This window comes from Paramormyrops kingsleyae, chromosome 2 (assembly GCF_048594095.1).
Source record: "Paramormyrops kingsleyae isolate MSU_618 chromosome 2, PKINGS_0.4, whole genome shotgun sequence".
Lineage (NCBI taxonomy): Eukaryota > Metazoa > Chordata > Actinopteri > Osteoglossiformes > Mormyridae > Paramormyrops > Paramormyrops kingsleyae.
This window is the reverse complement of record NC_132798.1, coordinates 41,891,267-41,909,034: the sequence shown is the minus strand read 5'-3', so window position 1 is coordinate 41,909,034 and position 17,768 is coordinate 41,891,267. Positions and strand designations below refer to the sequence as shown.

At 46.0% G+C, this 17,768-nt stretch overlaps 1 protein-coding gene across 1 annotated transcript in view; it reads left to right on the top strand.

The window, feature by feature from the left end:
• The window catches only part of LOC111850587 (phosphatidylinositol transfer protein beta isoform), a 39,994-nt gene extending 30,158 nt beyond the window's left edge, over window positions 1-9,836 (top strand). The window contains exons 8-12 of the mRNA XM_023824622.2: window positions 1,145-1,222; window positions 4,967-5,077; window positions 5,553-5,675; window positions 6,383-6,457; window positions 7,419-9,836. Coding sequence (XP_023680390.1) covers window positions 1,145-1,222; window positions 4,967-5,077; window positions 5,553-5,675; window positions 6,383-6,430 — 360 coding nt within the window. The 3' untranslated portion in view covers window positions 6,431-6,457; window positions 7,419-9,836. The remainder of the gene's footprint in view (window positions 1-1,144; window positions 1,223-4,966; window positions 5,078-5,552; window positions 5,676-6,382; window positions 6,458-7,418) is intronic.
• Window positions 9,837-17,768: the final 7,932 nt, after the last annotated feature.

Genomic DNA, 17,768 nt, shown 5'->3' with positions numbered 1-17,768 from the left:
CTGATGGCAGTGTGGCTGATGGCAGTGTGGCTGATGGCAGTGTGGCTGATGGCAGTGTGGCTGATGGCAGTGTGGCTGATGGCAGTGTGGCTGATGGCGGTGTGGCTGATGGCGGTGTGGCTGATGGCGGTGTGGCTGATGGCGGTGTGGCTGATGGCAGTGTGGCTGATGGCAGTGTGGCTGATGGCAGTGTGGCTGATGGCAGTGTGGCTGATGGCAGTGTGGCTGATGGCAGTGTGGCTGATGGCAGTGTGGCTGATGGCAGTGTGGCTGATGGCAGTGTGGCTGATGGCCAGGCTTCGTGCAGGATGGGAAGCGCTGAGTTTTCCTCTGATCGCCTGAGGGTGGCGGCAAGCAGATTGACACATTGCCCTCCAACTCCCGCTTGTACACACTAATATAAGGAATCTAAATATGTGTGGCGTTCCTAGTGCAGGCGCATGGCCAGTCCAACAGTAACTGCTGCACGGACAAGGTTGTCAGAGCCTCTTTGTGACTAGATAAGCGGGTTCAGGTTGGTCCTACTCTCATGACTACTGGGAATCCCTGGGGAGTCCTGCTTTTGGACCCTTGAGTAGATGACTCCATTGCTTCCTTTAAAAATGCATGCTGGATAGCACCAAGTCATTGAGTTGTGATGTTATGAGGCCTGGTCACCCCATGCTAGGGGGGTCAGCTCTGCCCCTGTGGGAAGCAGTGGCTGTACACTGAGAGCGTATCACGCCTGTTCTTAAACATGCTGAATTTTAAGACAGGCCTCGTTAGGAGGGAGACTCAGTCCCAAGTTTTACACACTGACATGGCTTCATTTGACCTTTGAAAACCTGCTAACCGATGGGAAGGCAGTTGAACCCGGCGGGGGGGGGGGGGGGTGGGGGTGTCTGGGCCCGGTTTGCTTTTTTGCTTCTTTTGATCAGACCCATGTGCATTGGGAAGCTAAATTGCTTGATTTTAGGGGAAATGCCATCGATTTGGCATCTAAATGTATCAGTACCGCATGTGCTGAGAGAGAATAATACAGTGCAGCTGCTTTTTTCCTTTGTTTACTTCTTCAGCCTAAATATCATTATATTAGTGTGTTAATTGCATCAGCTAATAAAGCTAAATGGCTTTTAACATTTGAAATCACTCTCTCCTCTCCCAGGACTACAAAGCAGAGGAGGATCCAGCCCTGTTTCACTCTGTGAAGACTGGCCGGGGTCCACTGGGCCCCAACTGGAAGGTACTGCTGCCTGGATCTTCCCCGCGGCCTCTGCCCCAGCCGGCCCACCCGGCCTGTGCTACACCGGCATCCCATCTAGGGTGCCCCGTGCTTCCTGGGATAGGCTGCAGTCTCCCCACCCCCCTTTAGGGCAGTCTTGCCTTGGACACCCCCAGACAGTCCATTATTTTGCTGCCTCCCAGCTCCCTGCCAGACAGACCACATTTTTGGGAAAAATCTGCGGGACCCCAAGGACTGGGTTGGGAAACACTGCTTTAAGGGATAAGTGGTCATGGAGGATGGCTGGATGGGTAATGCTTTGTAAGCTATGTGTGCCATTTTGGATGGGGCTTAAGTTAAAGGCAATCATCTTATTAAAGAACTCGCGCCTCAGTAGGGCTGGCCTGTTAATTGAAAATTAATCAAAACTGACATTCAGAACCTCTAATCGACGTAATCTTGCCCTTTTAATTCTGTTAATGCTTCCAGAAAAATCTGTTAATACTTTTCCCCGTGTGTGTTCATGTCCTGTCCATTTAAAAACATACTAGCGCATGTATCTTGTCATGTGACTTCGCCCCGTCCAGTCTGCGGCATGGAAGCAACATAGAGGAGAACTCAATCACAGCCGACTGAGCAACTCAAGCAGCTTGTGCCAAAGAAAAATGCCGTGTTCGTCGTTTGGACACATTTTGGCCTTAGTCACCGAAAAAGAGGTCAAATGTAAACACTCTGGAAAAACAATTTTAACGATCAAAGGTAACGGAGCACAATCATGTTACCAGATATGAACAGTGCATGGCTCAAAAAGAGACTGACAGCCACCCAGCAACAAGTGGCTCCACAATGCAACTGTCAATTACACACTATGACTATGCTACACAATATAAAAAGGATTTACTTGCATCTCATTTACAAGAGATTTATTTTCTACTTTTTGCATAGCAAAGCAATTATTTAAAATATATTTTCTTTGCTAGAAATGCAAGCTATCTTCTACTGTTTTAGGGAACTTGCGTTTTCCATTAAAATGTAACCTTTTTCATAAGACGTTTTCATTTCAAGCGATATGTGCTTTGATTTCCCTTGTTCGAAATATTCACTTAACTATAAATAGTTCATCTGTGTGTTTCCTTCAATTATTTTAAAATCAGAAAGATTAAACATGCAATTTCATTAGAGAAATTATCCCAGCTTTAATAGTGAAGCATATTTACAGTACAAACCTTGTCAGCGAACTATGAGGGCAAGAAGCAAACAAAATAATCGTTCATTTCTCATAATCGAGGTAATATGTTCAGTTGGTCGTGTTGTTGATTTGAGGTCATATCGGCCAGCCCTACGCCTCAGCCAGATCAGAGTCCTCTGTCTTCACACACGTGTTTCCCTACGGCAAATGTTCTTTGCCAGTACCGCTGTAGCAATGTTAACTTTAAGCTCGGGGGGGCAGCATTACTATGAAGTTCTTTTAGTGCTAACAGCTTTCTGAAGAAGCCGTCCTCATCTACACACGCTTACCTATCAGGCTAATGGTGCGTTTGGGGGGGGTTTTGGGTGGTGAGGTGACTGAAGTGTGTGTGACAGACTGTTTGTCAGTATGGATGTTTGCGATATGGTCAATTCATGAGGCTCTTGCCAAAAACTCAGATGAGAACTTTGCAGCTCAGATCAGAAGGTGCTTTGGGTTTAAACAGTCTGTTTAATTCTGATTTCATGATTTTCTTCCAAAAAGCTGACTTCTGGGGTTGTGGTTTTATGATTTGCTTTGATTGATTATTTTTTGACCACATTACCAAGTCTTGTGGTTTCATATTTAACGTGTTGAATTAGTAACCTTGTGATGAATCCAGATCATTGTAGGTAGTCAAGAATGTATTCCAGACCATATGTCTACACGTTACGTAATACTTTGGGAGCTCATGTATTGTAAGATGCGTCTTTTTTTGGTCACTATCAATCTTTTTTTGAACTAATGCTCTGTGAGGTTTGTCTGTTGGCATTTACATGCCACTTGTGATGTTTCACACAACTCCAGGGACTGAGATGTATCTGGGGTTTGTGTTGAGCAAGTTGCCATTAGGTGCTTTCACATTGGACGTCTGGACCTGGCCCGTTCCAGGGCTGTCTCGACCTGGAACTTTTGTAGCTCCTGGCCACTTTCGTGTGTCGCTTTCACACCAGGAACTGGGACATTTATGATAAATTACCATGGGGGACACAAAAAGGTCTTAGGTTAAACTTCACGCATAATTTTAGACAAAATTACACTGCCACACCAAAACTGTGGAGGTAGAATAAGTCATTTTCTTAATTATTCGTTAGATATTGGGGAGATCGATCGCAATCAAAATGGGCACAGCATTGTATTTATATTTTGCTTATATGATTCTTATTAAATCTGACCTGCAACCTGATCTTTCATTTTCCACAGAATAAAAAACCATGCAATGTTATTTTGCTAATAAGCATTGGCCAGTTTCACTGCTGGTACCAGTGGACAAAAAGTATACTGGTTAGCGATCAAATTTTCTGATGGAGAAATATGGAGATGCAAACAAAAAATGTATTGATGCATTAAATGTAATTGGGTTACAAAAATAATTCCATTTTGCTCAATTTTTGCTCCGCTACATCTCTCTCTGCACTTCTGCATAACTTGCAAGCGAGATGTCACTATAAGCATCTCCCCAGTAGTTTGTGTTCGGAGTAGGTACTGAAAAGGGTTCAGGAACAGCCCCTGAGGAAGTACAGTCAGGCCAAGTTCCTGAGGTGTGAACATGACAAAGGTTCCTGGTTCTGGAAAAAGTTCTGGTTCCAAAAGAAAGTTCCAATTGTGTGAAAGTGCATATTGAATCTGGGAGACCGTACCTAGTTATACGTGGAGCTCATGGCCTGAATTTGGATGTTTGGTATTTTCCTGCTTCTCCTGTAAGCTCGTGAGTAATTACAATATGACTTTCAATCAAAGGAACAGGACTTGTCTTCAAAGACCAAGTGTCTGGATGCTTTAATATATGGTGGCAGCTCTGCTGCTGAAACTCAGTCAATATGAAATGGTTCTATGGTGACATCATGAATCTAATGGGCTGGGCAGCAGGAGCAGCCAATCGGATGACAGGTGTTTTTGTCATGACCCCTTACCCCTGTCTCTCTTCTGCTGCCCTCGGGGCCACCTCCTGTGTGTCTCGGATTCCTGGCCCCCCTTTGTGCATATAGGCGTGCCTGAGAAGACAGGGAGGGTGGAGGGGCCCGCAGAAGGGCTCTGATCAGTTACCTGTTTTCCCTATTTAATGGCTGTAATTTGTGAATGTGTAACACCCCTGAGTCGGGTGACAGGGGGTGGGGTGATGTCCTTCAGGCATATGAGCGACTGTTCTGTGTCTATCTGTTCTGTCTGTCTGTCTGTCTGTCTGTCTGTCTGTCTGTCTGTCTGTCTGTCTGTCTGCATGTCTCTCTCCATATCTTGTTCGGTCCTTGTCTGTCCCCATATCTGTGGGTCTATCCCCCCATCTGTCCCCTCGTCCCTGAGTTTGTCCCCATTGCTGTGTGTCTGTCCCCATGTCAGTGGGTCTCCATTTCAGTGTAGCTGTCCCAGCATGTTTGTCCCCGTGTGCCTGTGTCCATCTGTATCTGTCCCCTCATCTGTATCTGTCCCCACATCTGTATCTGTCCCCCCATCTATGTGTGTCTGTCCTCATGTCCTCATGTCTTTGTATGTCCCCATGTATGCCTTTACCAAGCTCCCTTCTCCACTGTCCCTTGCAGAAAGAGCTGCTCAGCAACGCTGACTGCCCTCGTATGTGTGCCTACAAGCTGGTCACCGTCAAGTTCAAGTGGTGGGGTTTGCAAAACAAAGTGGAGAACTTCATTCACAGGGTGAGTGAGTAGTGCGGCTGCCCAGCGTATCCCAAAGTCAACACACGGGCTTCCCTGGCTGCTGCTATCCTGTGTCTTGGCAGTTAGCATGTCATTTACTTTGAACCTGTGTGTGGTTTTGTGTTTTACTACTTAGTGGGGATTTCATGTTGTGTTGTGTATGTGGTAAAACCAGTTATTTTAGCGTGTGGGGTCATTTTTCAGTTACCCACAATAAAAACCTCGATTTTACAAAAAAGAATGCAATAAAAAGCTAAAATAGCCAAAAGTCTCTTGTTTAGTTACGTGTAGTTAATGTTAGGGCTAGGTCAGGCTTGTCATAGTTGAGATTACGGTTATGCCCATAGAAATAAATGGAGAATGCTCACAATGATAGGAATATATGAACAGTGAGTCATTTAACACTAAAAATTCATGTCCCTATAAAATCCTTTTTCTTTAATGAAAACCCTCTTGCTGCCCTTTGCCTCTGCAGCAGGAGAAGAGGATCTTCACCAACTTTCACCGGCAGCTTTTCTGCTGGATCGACCGATGGGTGGAGCTCACCATGGAGGACATCAGGAGGATGGAGGATGAGACGCAGCGGGAGCTGGAGGAGGTGGGTGGGGCCGCCATAATCTTCACAGGCTGCACTGAGCTCACCCTGAGTCACCCCTGTAAGACATCTTGCTTTAACTCTGGGACATGTTGGTTGGTGTGAATTCCCAGAGTGGAATGTGAAGTGATAGGATTGTTTCACCTGTACTGTTGCCCTTGGCCAATTGTAGAGGTTCAGTCCCCGTACCAATGAGCACAGGTAACTAGGCACCTCTGTGGTGTCCCAGCGATGACAGCGATGGGTTCCTGTCACCTGACTGGGACTGACACGCCCTCATACCTGTGGCTCTTTGGTGAGCAGGTTCTTAAGCGTGCACTTAGAGCAGCTCAGGCAAAGTTCACCATCCCCGTCTTCTATTTCAGCAGAAGGAGCTGAACCCAGGCTGACCCCTGGCTGACCCCTCACTTTCCCCTCTGGCTTTGAAAGGCAATACTTCTGTGATGAGCCTCAACTATGAATCATAAAAAACATAGATGTGCACTCACACACAAAATCTAGTGTGTCCCAAACCCAGAGGTTTTTCTTGTGAGAATTTTGCCTGGAACTTGGCAAACAAGGTCAATCCTGGGCCCCAGCCCCCAGTCCTACTGCCTTTGCAGTCATGATGTTACAGGCTGTCTAAGCTGGGTTCCCGGGTTTTTCCTGAGTGCCTGCCCGATAATCCCCAGCTGTGTCTGAGCCGCTGAACCTTCTTGCTTTGCATCTAGATGCGTAAGAGCGGCTCAGTGAGGGGCACAAAGGCCAGCGAGGAGTAGCCTGCCCCTGGCCCCGCGCAGGTCTGCGTAAGTGACGCTCTGGCCCCAGGGGCCTGTCGTCTTCCTTCCACTGCACGTCAGCAGGCCGCTCGCTTCTCACTGTCCCTACACCTGCTCCCGGTCCCGGTCCCGGTCCCGGTACCTCACTGTTGGTCACTTACTGCAGTTTTTACTTAATCTGTTAAAATCTGACTTGGTAGCACTGCTTCTTAACTTCGACAAAACTTTTTCTCTACATTTTATTCCTGCTATTTGTATTTACACCCGATGTAAAATGTTACATTAAAAAAATAAATGCATGTGCTGGTATGCAGATGAGCTCAGTGTTATACAGCCATACAGTGTTTTGACTGCATGTTTAATCGCACACTGGGGGTGCTGGGAATTAAGAGCCCTTGTGGTGTTGGCACAGGTTGTCATGGAGTACACTTGTAGTGTCCTCGATTGGTGGAGAGTAACTTAAATGTATGCCCCCCTCCTAGCCATCATCGGTGGCCTGTCTGTCAGCTTGGGGGGTTGTGTGGATTAGGTCCTAGGTCTTGGGGATGGGGGATGTCACACTGTCAGCCTGCAGCCAGAGCTGATATACTGAGCACAGGTTCCCTGTTCCATTTCACTGCACAGCGATACCAGTCAGAGAGATGAATGGGCAAGGTGGCCACCTGGGGAAGCTGGCTAATTACATTAATGTAGCACCTTTATTATTTTTTAATACGTATATTTTATGTCAAAATTACCGTTTTCAGTTCAAGAACAATGAGTGAATTAGGCCAACATTAAATTTAAACTGTGGAATTAAGCATGTCATGTTTGAAAGTGCAACTTAGCTTCCTAAAATTTATAGGGCTTTTTATTATTATTATTATTATTTGGATTGAGAGCAGAATCATTGTTAGTTTTCTAAATATGTCTCATTTCCCAAAACGGTGGCCTCTTCCTCCTGCTGTTGCCTGACTAGTCGTCTCCCCCCTTGGTTCCCCTCCTTCAGCTCCGGAAACAAGGCCAAGTGCGAGGGACCAGCGCGGCCAATGATGACTGACACTGCATGGCTGCCATGAAGACCACCACCACCGCGATGACGACAGACGGGCCCGCTGTGCCTCCCCCCCCCCCCTGCCCGTCACTGATCTTGGGGGGCTGTTACAGTTGATCAGTAGTACTGCTTCTCACTTCAATCCAAGCACGTCCTATTTACAGAAAATTTTTACAATGAAACATTTTTTGCCCAGGAATGATGTACATTGAAAGGGGACTCTGAAAACAACCAGGATTTTTTTTGTCTAAGAATGTCTGCCCCCGCCCAAAAAAAAAAACTCCCCATAAACTAAGGTCTCAACATGGCAGAGACTAGGCCAAGCTGTCTGTCTGTCTTTTCCCATTTTCATCTTTTGTTGACTTGGTAGTTTCTCCTTTGGTTTATGATGGGGGTCTGTCCTCCCGGGTTCTTGGTTCGTTCTCCAACAGGTGGCACTGTCTTGCTCATCCGGACATGCGGGGGATGCTCCTATGTGTTCTGCGTTGTTGGTTTGATATCCTGGTTTGGCTCCCTGACCCTAACTGTTTGTTATGCTGGCAAACCTTAGCCTGATGGGTAATTTCATGTAGCTCCTCCCACTCCATGCTTTGCTAAGAATACCTCTGGTGTGCACACACGCACGCACACGCACACACACACACACACGCACGCACGCACAAAGACACTCCCTCACCTGCCCTCTCTCTGACTCACACACGTTTCACTGGCCTAAATTCAGTGGTGTCCCTCCTGGAGAAGAGGGGAGTTTTATGGCTTTTTATGGCGCTGCTGGTCATGAAGGGCTTCCTTTCAAAGATGTTTCTCACTCTGACTTTCTCCTTGGCTCCCTGCAAGACGAAGGGGATCCAATGTTCCTTCAGTAGGGTTGTGGAGATGATCCACCACTGTGCCAGACTCAGACCTAGGTGCCTCTTTGGTCAGTTGTGCTGAAGTTTAAATGCACAGTGGCCACATCTCGGCTCATAGGGCCGTTCGGTTATTCTTGATGTCACACCAAGTCCCAGGAGCCAAAGCTTGGGGGTTTGGTTGGTGGAAATGGGCCGATGGGGCCGTTCTGAGGCAGCTCTACCAGACTGGGGCCAAGTTCCTGAACTCTTGACTGTCCTTCACCGTGGTCCTTAACCCCAGCTATACCCTTCATATAAGCCACTCCCCCAGCCACAAGCCACTCCCCTTGATAAAGCTACTTCCTCCTCCACAAGGTGTTTAAATGCAGTGCCTCTCTTCTGTCGTCTGGCCAACAAGGGATGGAATTCATATTTCTTGAATTGGTGTGGAATGCAGGTCTTCCTCTATTTCTGCTCTTTGGTCTGGAGGTGTTTTCTTCTAATGTATCTGTCTGACACGACGTACCTCTTGTGTGGGACTCCTGTATGGTCTTTGAATTTTTCTTAATCGGTGTCACATTTTCATGTTGATTTATCATGAGCGGCTTGTAATTCGCTCACAGCAGCCTTTTTTGTGGGACTTGCCCCATAATTGCTTGCACAGCCAATCACCTTACCCCAGAGTCCGTCCAGGCAAAGTGACTGGACTCTGATTCTGTGGTTAATGTCCATGCAGAGGTGTCCCACGTGCCGCCTGCTTGCATTGATCTACTTCGTTTGATGGAATAGTCCACATGCTTCATCCAGAAGTTACGCTTTTTATTATTGAAAGCAAACATACAGAGACTCAAATAAACCTTTCAGTCTAGGGGCTTCGAAGTAAACAGGGTAATCTTTACTTATAAATGCTTGGGGACAGTGCTTGTGGTAACCAGGTGAATGTTATGTTAATTCATCTGTGAGCCCTTTAGCCATCAACGTCATCTTGCGAGCCTTTAATGATCTTCTAACACTTTAGTCTCCACCTGGGTTAGGTTTTTTCTGGAAACCTGTCATACTGACCATTCAGGACAGCTGAGCAGTGTAAGGTTCATCATTCTGCTCCTTTTTGTTTCCTTCTTTGTTCTTTTTGTCCCTGTTTTGTTCTTCTGCTGTCTGTAGTACTTTTGGCTGGCTGAGGAAGAGCCACAGAAACTGGTTACAGAATCTCTTGGGGTGTGGAATGCTGATGCATTCAAACATTTATTGGCTCCATGCAACCATTTCACCTCGGGGAGGGGGAAGGTGGAAGGAGACAGGACAACATGCATCTGCTGTGACGACCATACAGAAGCCACTGTAATCATGATTTGATTACCTGCGAGATTAAATCTCATTAAAATAAGGATGCTTTTAAAGGCCTTATTCTTGTGTGTCTTTGAAATCTGGGGAAATGGTTATGAATGTGTGATGCTTTTTATCTTTTGTAGATTGTGGGCTGGAAAAGGAGGTCTGAACAACGGAAGTTAAAAGCAAATATCAAATAAATTTCAGCACAAAGTGACTGCCTTCCTTGCCATGTTACGTTTCCTCTGCCGCTGTCTTATTTGTCTTGTGTTTGTCCAAACTGGCACCACCTGCCTTCTGGATGCATGTCCAGCCTCAGGGTCACTAGGGATGGGCTGGAATGATGGTGAGATTTGTGACTGAAGATGGATTTGATCTCTCTCTGTGTCTTAATATGTTTTATTGATACTGTTTCCTATTCTCAGAGTGCTAATTGCTAATATCCCTGCTGCACAAATGACAGAGCCTGGACTGCAATGTCCTGTAGCGTATTGATCATTTGTAGAACGTTACTTAATAAACTGGTGGAGGTATACAACTGTAAAGCTTGGATGATGTTTGCCAGGTGCCATAAAGACATTGAAGCAAAATCACACCAGCTGTCTTGGGCAGTTGTTGTACAGACATTTTCTTTTATTTGAAGTTCTACTTGAATTGTGGGGGTTGTGGGGTGCTGAGGGCTGCTTTAATGCTTAGAAGATTAGACTGGACTTGCAATATTTCTGCCTTGCTGTTCTGCCCCCTTCTGGCCAGCTATAGTTCTTACATTTCAAGTGTGATGTTGACGAAGGTGGTTCCTCTGGGACAGGCATTGGGTTGGGCCACACTGGGGTCCTACTGAAGTGGGTGTCTCAGTGCTGCCATGCTCAGTCCTTACCCTGCCTGCAAGCTATATGGCCATTGTGTTCATATGGAAGAAAACACCCGAGAGTGTCGTGACATGGGTGCAATGGCAGCGGAATCCAGAGGGGAGGAGCAGGAAGCGGAGGGGGCAGCCTGGCGGGAGAGATATCCTGTGAGGAAGGATTATCGCGTCGTATCGTAAGGAAACGGTTCCGTCTCCGCCAGGCCAGGCGTTGGCGAGCGCGCTTGGAACACTGTTGCTAAAATGAGAGCAGACACGACCTTCTAGGCGGACCTCCGTTCTGCACTCTTCCCGTCAGCCCCGCCACAGATGCATGCAGTCCACCTTAAACTGGCTCAGCCTGCAGAGTGCCTGCTTAAGCTGGAAAGACTTTATTGCCGCGATACTAATGCACGACTCCCTGGCTGTGGCTGCCGCTGACGCCTCGCAGCCCAGCAGTGTGTTTCTCTCCACTTTTGTGTGGACTTCCTCAGGCCAAATAAGCCACCGTTAAGCAGACTGGTGTTTAAATTGCCCAGAGCGCTTCAGTTCAGTTTGTCTGTGCCCTGTGTTGAGCTGGCATCCAGTGCAAGGTGTCGTCTTCCCTGTGATACTTGGGATCACTATAAACCTGCCTGGGATAAGGATTTGGAAGATGGATAAATGTAAACAAACCAATCGTTTATGAAGTGGATTCTTAACAAGAGCTGGGAACAAGGGTTCTAGTTATGGGTCGTTCTGTGCAGCTTTGAGCACTGAGTATAATAACTGTCCAGGTAGCATATTAGTGTGGTGTGTGTGTGTGACCCCAGGGGTCAGAGCAAGGCCACCAGCCCCAGGGAAGTTACTGTGGGTCCCCGTGATCAGCTTCGATGGCGCAAAGGGGTTTCCTGCACTTCCGTACCCAGGACCTCCTGGATCGTCCTTCCTGTAGCACTGCGAGCGTGGGGGTGGGGGGGGTGCTGGGTGGGTGGGGCTCCAGCTGCTCAGCCTCCGGTCCCCTCCCACTTCATGTTCCGTTGGTTGACAGATGCTGCTTAACCCCAGCCCGACCCGCTGTTCCAAACACATCAGTGTCGCTGGTGAGCTTGGCCCAGCCTTAAACAGAGCCCCCCCCACAGGAAATGGCCGGCAGTGAGGAAGGGCTCTGTCTCTCTGGGCATGCACTGAGCTATTTTCAGACTCTTGTAGCACAGTATGGACATGCTGGGACATTGGTGCTGTGGGTGGGGAGCAGGTGTTGGGGAGTGTTCAGGGTGACGTGTAAAGGCACTGTTTAGAGGACAAAGTGGTGCTCTTTTTGGACCCAGCAGGACATGGACACGATGGACAGAAGCGCTTTTCGCACGCATTTCACATCAATCTAATGGCTTTAGGGGTCAGATTTCTTTTCATATATGTCCATGTGCTGTAGCCAGTGTGGCGATAAAGGGCCTGAATGTTAATCACTCCTAAGAAGGGATCACTGTTGTACCCTTGAGGGGGATACTGAGTACACATTTCCCCAGGGAAACACCCTGCTGTACGAATCATCCTGGATAAAAATACATTTAAAGAAGTGTTTGGATTAGCAGTGAACCATCATTACCTCACATTTTCCGCTAACTAAATGGAGCAGCCTCACCATGACCCACTTATGTCATTCAGTGCCTTTCATGGTTTAAAGTAACGGGCCGATGCCCTGGCTTAGAGAACCAAAGGGAAACAATACTGCCCCCAGTAGAAATTTCTCTGTAATGAAGACAGGAGACACTATATTTAAAGGAGATTGGGGTTTGCTGTCAGCCACTGCTCTGAATTCTCAGGGACTGAAAAGGTAGCCAATCAGATGATCAGTGCCCGCTAGGTAATCCCACCCACTGCGGCTTTCAAGGTGCAGTGTGTCCCTTAGTTAAGGCTGATGCCCAAAGAAATCAGGGAGGATTTCATGTTTTGGTTGGAAAGGAAATTATATTGGACAGAAATCTACAGGGGTGGGAGGGACCAAACTCCCTAATGTTATGCTGTTAAAGATTGGACCATGGTTTAAGAAATGGGCGTGGCCTCAAGCAGCTGACACATTTTGTCATGTCATTGGTCTGCTACTAAGCACTGGAGCTGCCCAGCTGCAGAAAACAAATCGGCAAAGTAGGCCATGAATCCATGTCCGATGCTGCGGATTCCCGTTTACCTGGACAAGCGATGTTTCGACTGACCTCACCTTCTTACCCCCCCAGCTTAAGACTTGCAGGGTTCCGCCTGTTGCCATGCTATCTCTCTGTGGCAGATGGAGTGAGGCAGATTCTTACTCAACCTGATGGCCATTGGCTTCAAAGTGATGGACACCTTCCTGTGCTGTGGAGTCACTCTGATGTTTGATCTACCTGGTGATATGATGGGGGGTTTGGTGAAGCTCTTTGAGTCTCTTGGGAGCATCTGTGCAGTCAGTGTATCAAAATAAAACCCTGAATCCACAGAAGCTTCGATACGGCTCCCTCTCCGACATTCCCATATATCTATTGTTTGTTCCTCCCCTTTCTCTTGCATCCTGTGAGCGGGAGTGATGCCTTTTCTCTGGGACTGTGCCCTCTCTGCCTGCTTTTCCTCAGCTCCATCCTGGCATCCAAGGGCTCCAAGGGTCCAAGGGCTGGGGGGGTGGATAGTTCTACAGAATTGGAAGGACAGCCAGCCCCCGTCTGCGATAATGTATCCACATGCTCACGCCTGTCTCCAATGCACCTTCTTCCCTTAGAATATATTTATCTGAAAAATATGCTCTGTTTCCCTCCTGCCCCGAGTCCTGTGGGCCCTTCGGCCAGGCCCTGCTCCCTCCTGCCCCGAGTCCTGTGGGCCCTTCGGCCAGGCCCTGCTCCCTCCTGCCCCGAGTCCTGTGGGCCCTTCGGCCAGGCCCTGCTCCCTCCTGCCCCGAGTCCTGTGGGCCCTTCGGCCAGGTCCTGCTCCCTCCTGCCCCGAGTCCTGTGGGCCCTTCGGCCAGGCCCTGCTCCCTCCTGCCCTGAGTCTATCAGCCTCTGTCACCCAGGATTTAACTGCCTTTACCCTGGACCTTTTCTCCTGTGTCACTTGCCCCCCATGCACACAGGCAAACACAGAGTTACTTGGACCTGCTATTTTCTTGTCTACTCGAGTGTTTGCAGACAGTTGAAATGCCTGTCCTGGCCAACAGAGAAGGATTCAGCATGTTCCTTGGTGCAGGACTGAGGGGCCAGAACCCCTCATGTAAACCTGCCTGATTTGGCTTTGGCTTTAACTAGAAGTCTTACAAGTAACTTAAACATCACATTTGCTCCTGAAGAAGGAATGACGGGTTTTTCAATCAAACAAAATTAGTTACATGAAAAACGTGTATTAGAAACCTGGAACTATGCATTTGTATAATTGTGACATGTTATGATTAGGTGCTATCTGGAAAGGCATCTCTCTTCAGTGACCAAATTTCTGTGCTTGCTTCAGTTCATGCCAGACTAATTACCTTCAGCTCTTTGGTTCTAAAAATTGTGCATGATAGTGGAATTGCATTTGCAACCAAAGGTATACTATTTAAAGACTAGTGTGATTTAAAAAAAAATTAAAATCAGGTATCAGTAGGGTTTAAGCTTAAGGCAGCAGTTTGTAACGCAAGACCCTTTGTGCCTTTAACCAAAGTATTTCAATGAAAGCTTTCTGCGAGGGATGCCAGTATTCTGCAACATCATCGAAGTTCATTGGATAAAGAAGATGTCCAATTTAGACTTCAGGAAGGACATCTGTTTCAGAACAAACTTTTGAAATGTGTCCACTAAACGATACTTAAAACACTGAGCCAGTGAGCCCTGTGGTTAGTAATTGTGGGGAATTTTGCCGTTGGTCGGATAGGGTGGTGTGTTTGAAATGAGCTGGAAACCTGAGAGCACCGGCACCCCACCGCCCTCACAGCCTCCCAGCTCCCTCACCTCAGCCAAATGGATTAGCCCCTCGCCACCCCCACCCCCACCCCCACCTCCCTATTCGATGGCACCTCAGCTGTTGTCGGTTAAAACTTTCCCATCCTCCTCCCTCTCTGCCTTTCTTGCCCAGTCTTGCTGTACCTTCTTTTTCTGCCAGTTATGTCTGTCATCATTGCCAGATAAATCATTTTTCCCTTGTCACAGAGGGGCTACATATGATATACATGTTTTCATGTTAAAACAAGATACACAACAACTATGGAAATGGAAAGAAACCTATAGTAACTTGCAGGATTTATTTAATTGCTCTGATTTTACAGTGAATTCCTTCTCTCTGTCCTTGTTGGCTTTTTCCATGTCAAATGGAGGGGCTGCCTGGTGAGACACACAGCCTCTCCTCTGAGTCTCTATCTGCCTTTGAATCTTAGTGCAAAATGTCTCGAAAAACCTGCACTCTACTTCAGTTTGAGGGCTCAGCCCTCTATGCCTGACTTTTGACCTTTCGAGCTCCAGAGCTGGATCTCTCCATTTCTTTCAGGGAACAAACAAGGTCACCCCAGCTGCTGAAGTCTTTTCCTAACAAAAGGCCTCATTTTTAACCTTTGACCTGCCTCCTGAAAGTCGACCTTCTGAGCCTGGCAAGTGGACTGATTTCTAGTTTGCTGTTACATAAGGCAGATGGCTGTGTGTGAAAACTGTGAGAAATTGATATCATTAGTGGTTTAGGGGTTTCTGAAAATGTAACATTTGGATATCACTGTCAGAAGGCATGGTACACACACGACTAGGAACAAACTACAAAACCTGTGATTGTTACAAGAGTAGCAACAATGAATGTATAGACAACAATGTCTATACATACATACACAAATACACACAAATATGTATATATAATATATATATATATATATATATATATATATATGTGTGTGTGTGTGTGTGTGTGTGTGTGTGTGTGTGTATATATATATGTGTGTGTGTGTGTGTGTATATATATATATGTGTGTGTGTGTGCGTATATATATATATATATATATATATATAATATAAACCCCAAGCATATATATACATACATACATATATACATACACACTCTCAGATGCTAGTTTCTTGGGTACACCTGCTTATCCGCCTGTTCCTAAAAACAACCAATCATGTGGCTGCAAAGAGACTGGGTCGGTTAGTATGGCTAAGCATTAATATGAACAGAATGTGGTTTTGAATGTGTAGACATGGTGGTCATCTCAGAAAGAGTTGGCTTCTTGGGATTTTCATGCCCTACTGCAGTTTTTCCCAACCCAGACCTTAAGGACCCACAGCAGTCCACATCATTGCTCCCTCCCAGTAGTACTAGTCTGCTTAAATAAGTCTCTCACTCATTTCTCTTTTTCATTTAATCATAGGTGGAATGTCACTGAATCGTTTCCTGAAGGCCAAAATCATTTTCTCAATCAACATTATTTCCTGACCAGCTGCTCAGTTGACCCTATGCCGACGTTTTATTCTCCGCACACTAGATGGCACTGTGTCTTTTTCATAAAAATGTCGGGCAGAAACGGTCCTTCCAAAGCCGCCGTTCGTAGTAGTCGAGCAAGGAAATACGGTTGACTTTTCAGCCCAGAAAGCAGAGGAGAAAACCATATAATCATGCATGCTCTATCAAACAAACACATTGACTGAACCGGCTGATGTATCTATATCATTATGGAGTGACGCTATACAATGATAAAGCGGCGGGCCAGTCCACAGGCCTGAATAATGTACACTGTTTGAGTTTGATGACTAATAGCCATATATTTAATTAGAATCCATTGTAGCTGCTTAAAATTATATTTAGGGATCAGGAAACCATTTTATCAACAACTGCACGATTGCTTGATTATAAAAGTATGAAATTGGTAAACTTTGAAAACTGCGCGTGAAATCCGTTTGCGTAAAAATGATATCTGAAAGACTTGTGTATTATTTTTGATGGAGCGATCACTGCAAATTTAATGTATTCCGTGGAGCTGCGTTCGTGTGGGGTATCCCTATAGCCCCCTAGTCTGCTACTGCCAAGTACTTCACAAATTTTGTGAGAGAAATGTCACAACAGCCCAGTTCCCCCTTTCCCCCGTTAACAATTTCCATGTCCAATTCCATTTCTCGGACTGAAGTGAAATCTCTACACCATCAACGAGGAGGATAGTCCACTTGAAAACTAATTAAACAAAATCAATATTTAATCACAGACCAGAATTCTGATCTTGCAGGAGAAGGAAGTAGACAAAACTAAAACTCGAAATCGACTCAAGTGACCCCTTTCACATATGTGTATACGTTTGTGCGTATATAGGCTATTATACAAAGTCAGGACTGTGTAAACTACAATATATACTTAGTATGCAGATACTGCTGTAGATCTAGGCTATTGTTAGGCCAGAGGGTGAACCGAAGTGAGCTTTTGATATTTTTATTTTCCGATCTCATTGTTCTCCTTTAAATTTCCCGTTGTCATAAGCTATATAGGTAGCCTTCAGCGGCTGACCGGTTGAAGCCCACGTTATTTGTCTTTTCAATGATTTACATTAAACTACATCTTGCCCCCGTTTTAAATGGTTGTTTAAACTAACTGCTTTCCTGTCGCGTATTGAAATTAATCAGGGCCATTTAATTTCCTGGTCGATTTTAATTTTAAAATCTGGATTATATTGCCAGGGTATTACAGGTAAATCAGGCTACATCAACGATGTCCGAATAACCACTTCACGAATTACAATACTCAGCCATTTAAATTTTCAGGTTTGATTTAACACATACACCTAAATCCCTGCTTTATTGTTATATTCTCATTTTTACCTTTAAATTGCAATTCAAGTGTTTCAAAATCCCCTCCTAAATGTAATACACTTTTTCACATTTTACCTAAAATTATTGTCAGTCTATTTTTAAAATTAAATGAAAGACATCGATCTAGCTGTCCCAACTGAGTTACTCCGGCCTAACAATATTTTCGGGTTATAAAAGCAACTGTACAATAGTAACCTCCCAAATTCACTCTGCTCCCTCGCTTTCTCTCATCGCACCCCTCCCGCACAAACACAGACGCGTGTCCTGCAAATAAATAAATGATACAGGCCTATATGTCGCTAAAAGTTAAAGGTATCCGCCGCCTGCTTCCACTACATATGCCTGTATATTTCAATCCATTTGCACCATTCGAGTCGACATAATTTCACCAAAGAAGGTAATAAACACGGAATGAAATAATGCGATACCTTCATCAATTCGGCAGATTTACTACAAGTCTCATAAAATGCTCAGCACAAGACAAACCGAGTTAGACACGGCCATTGTCACTGGTCGTATGAAAAATAAACCGAATGCACAATGGGATGTTAAT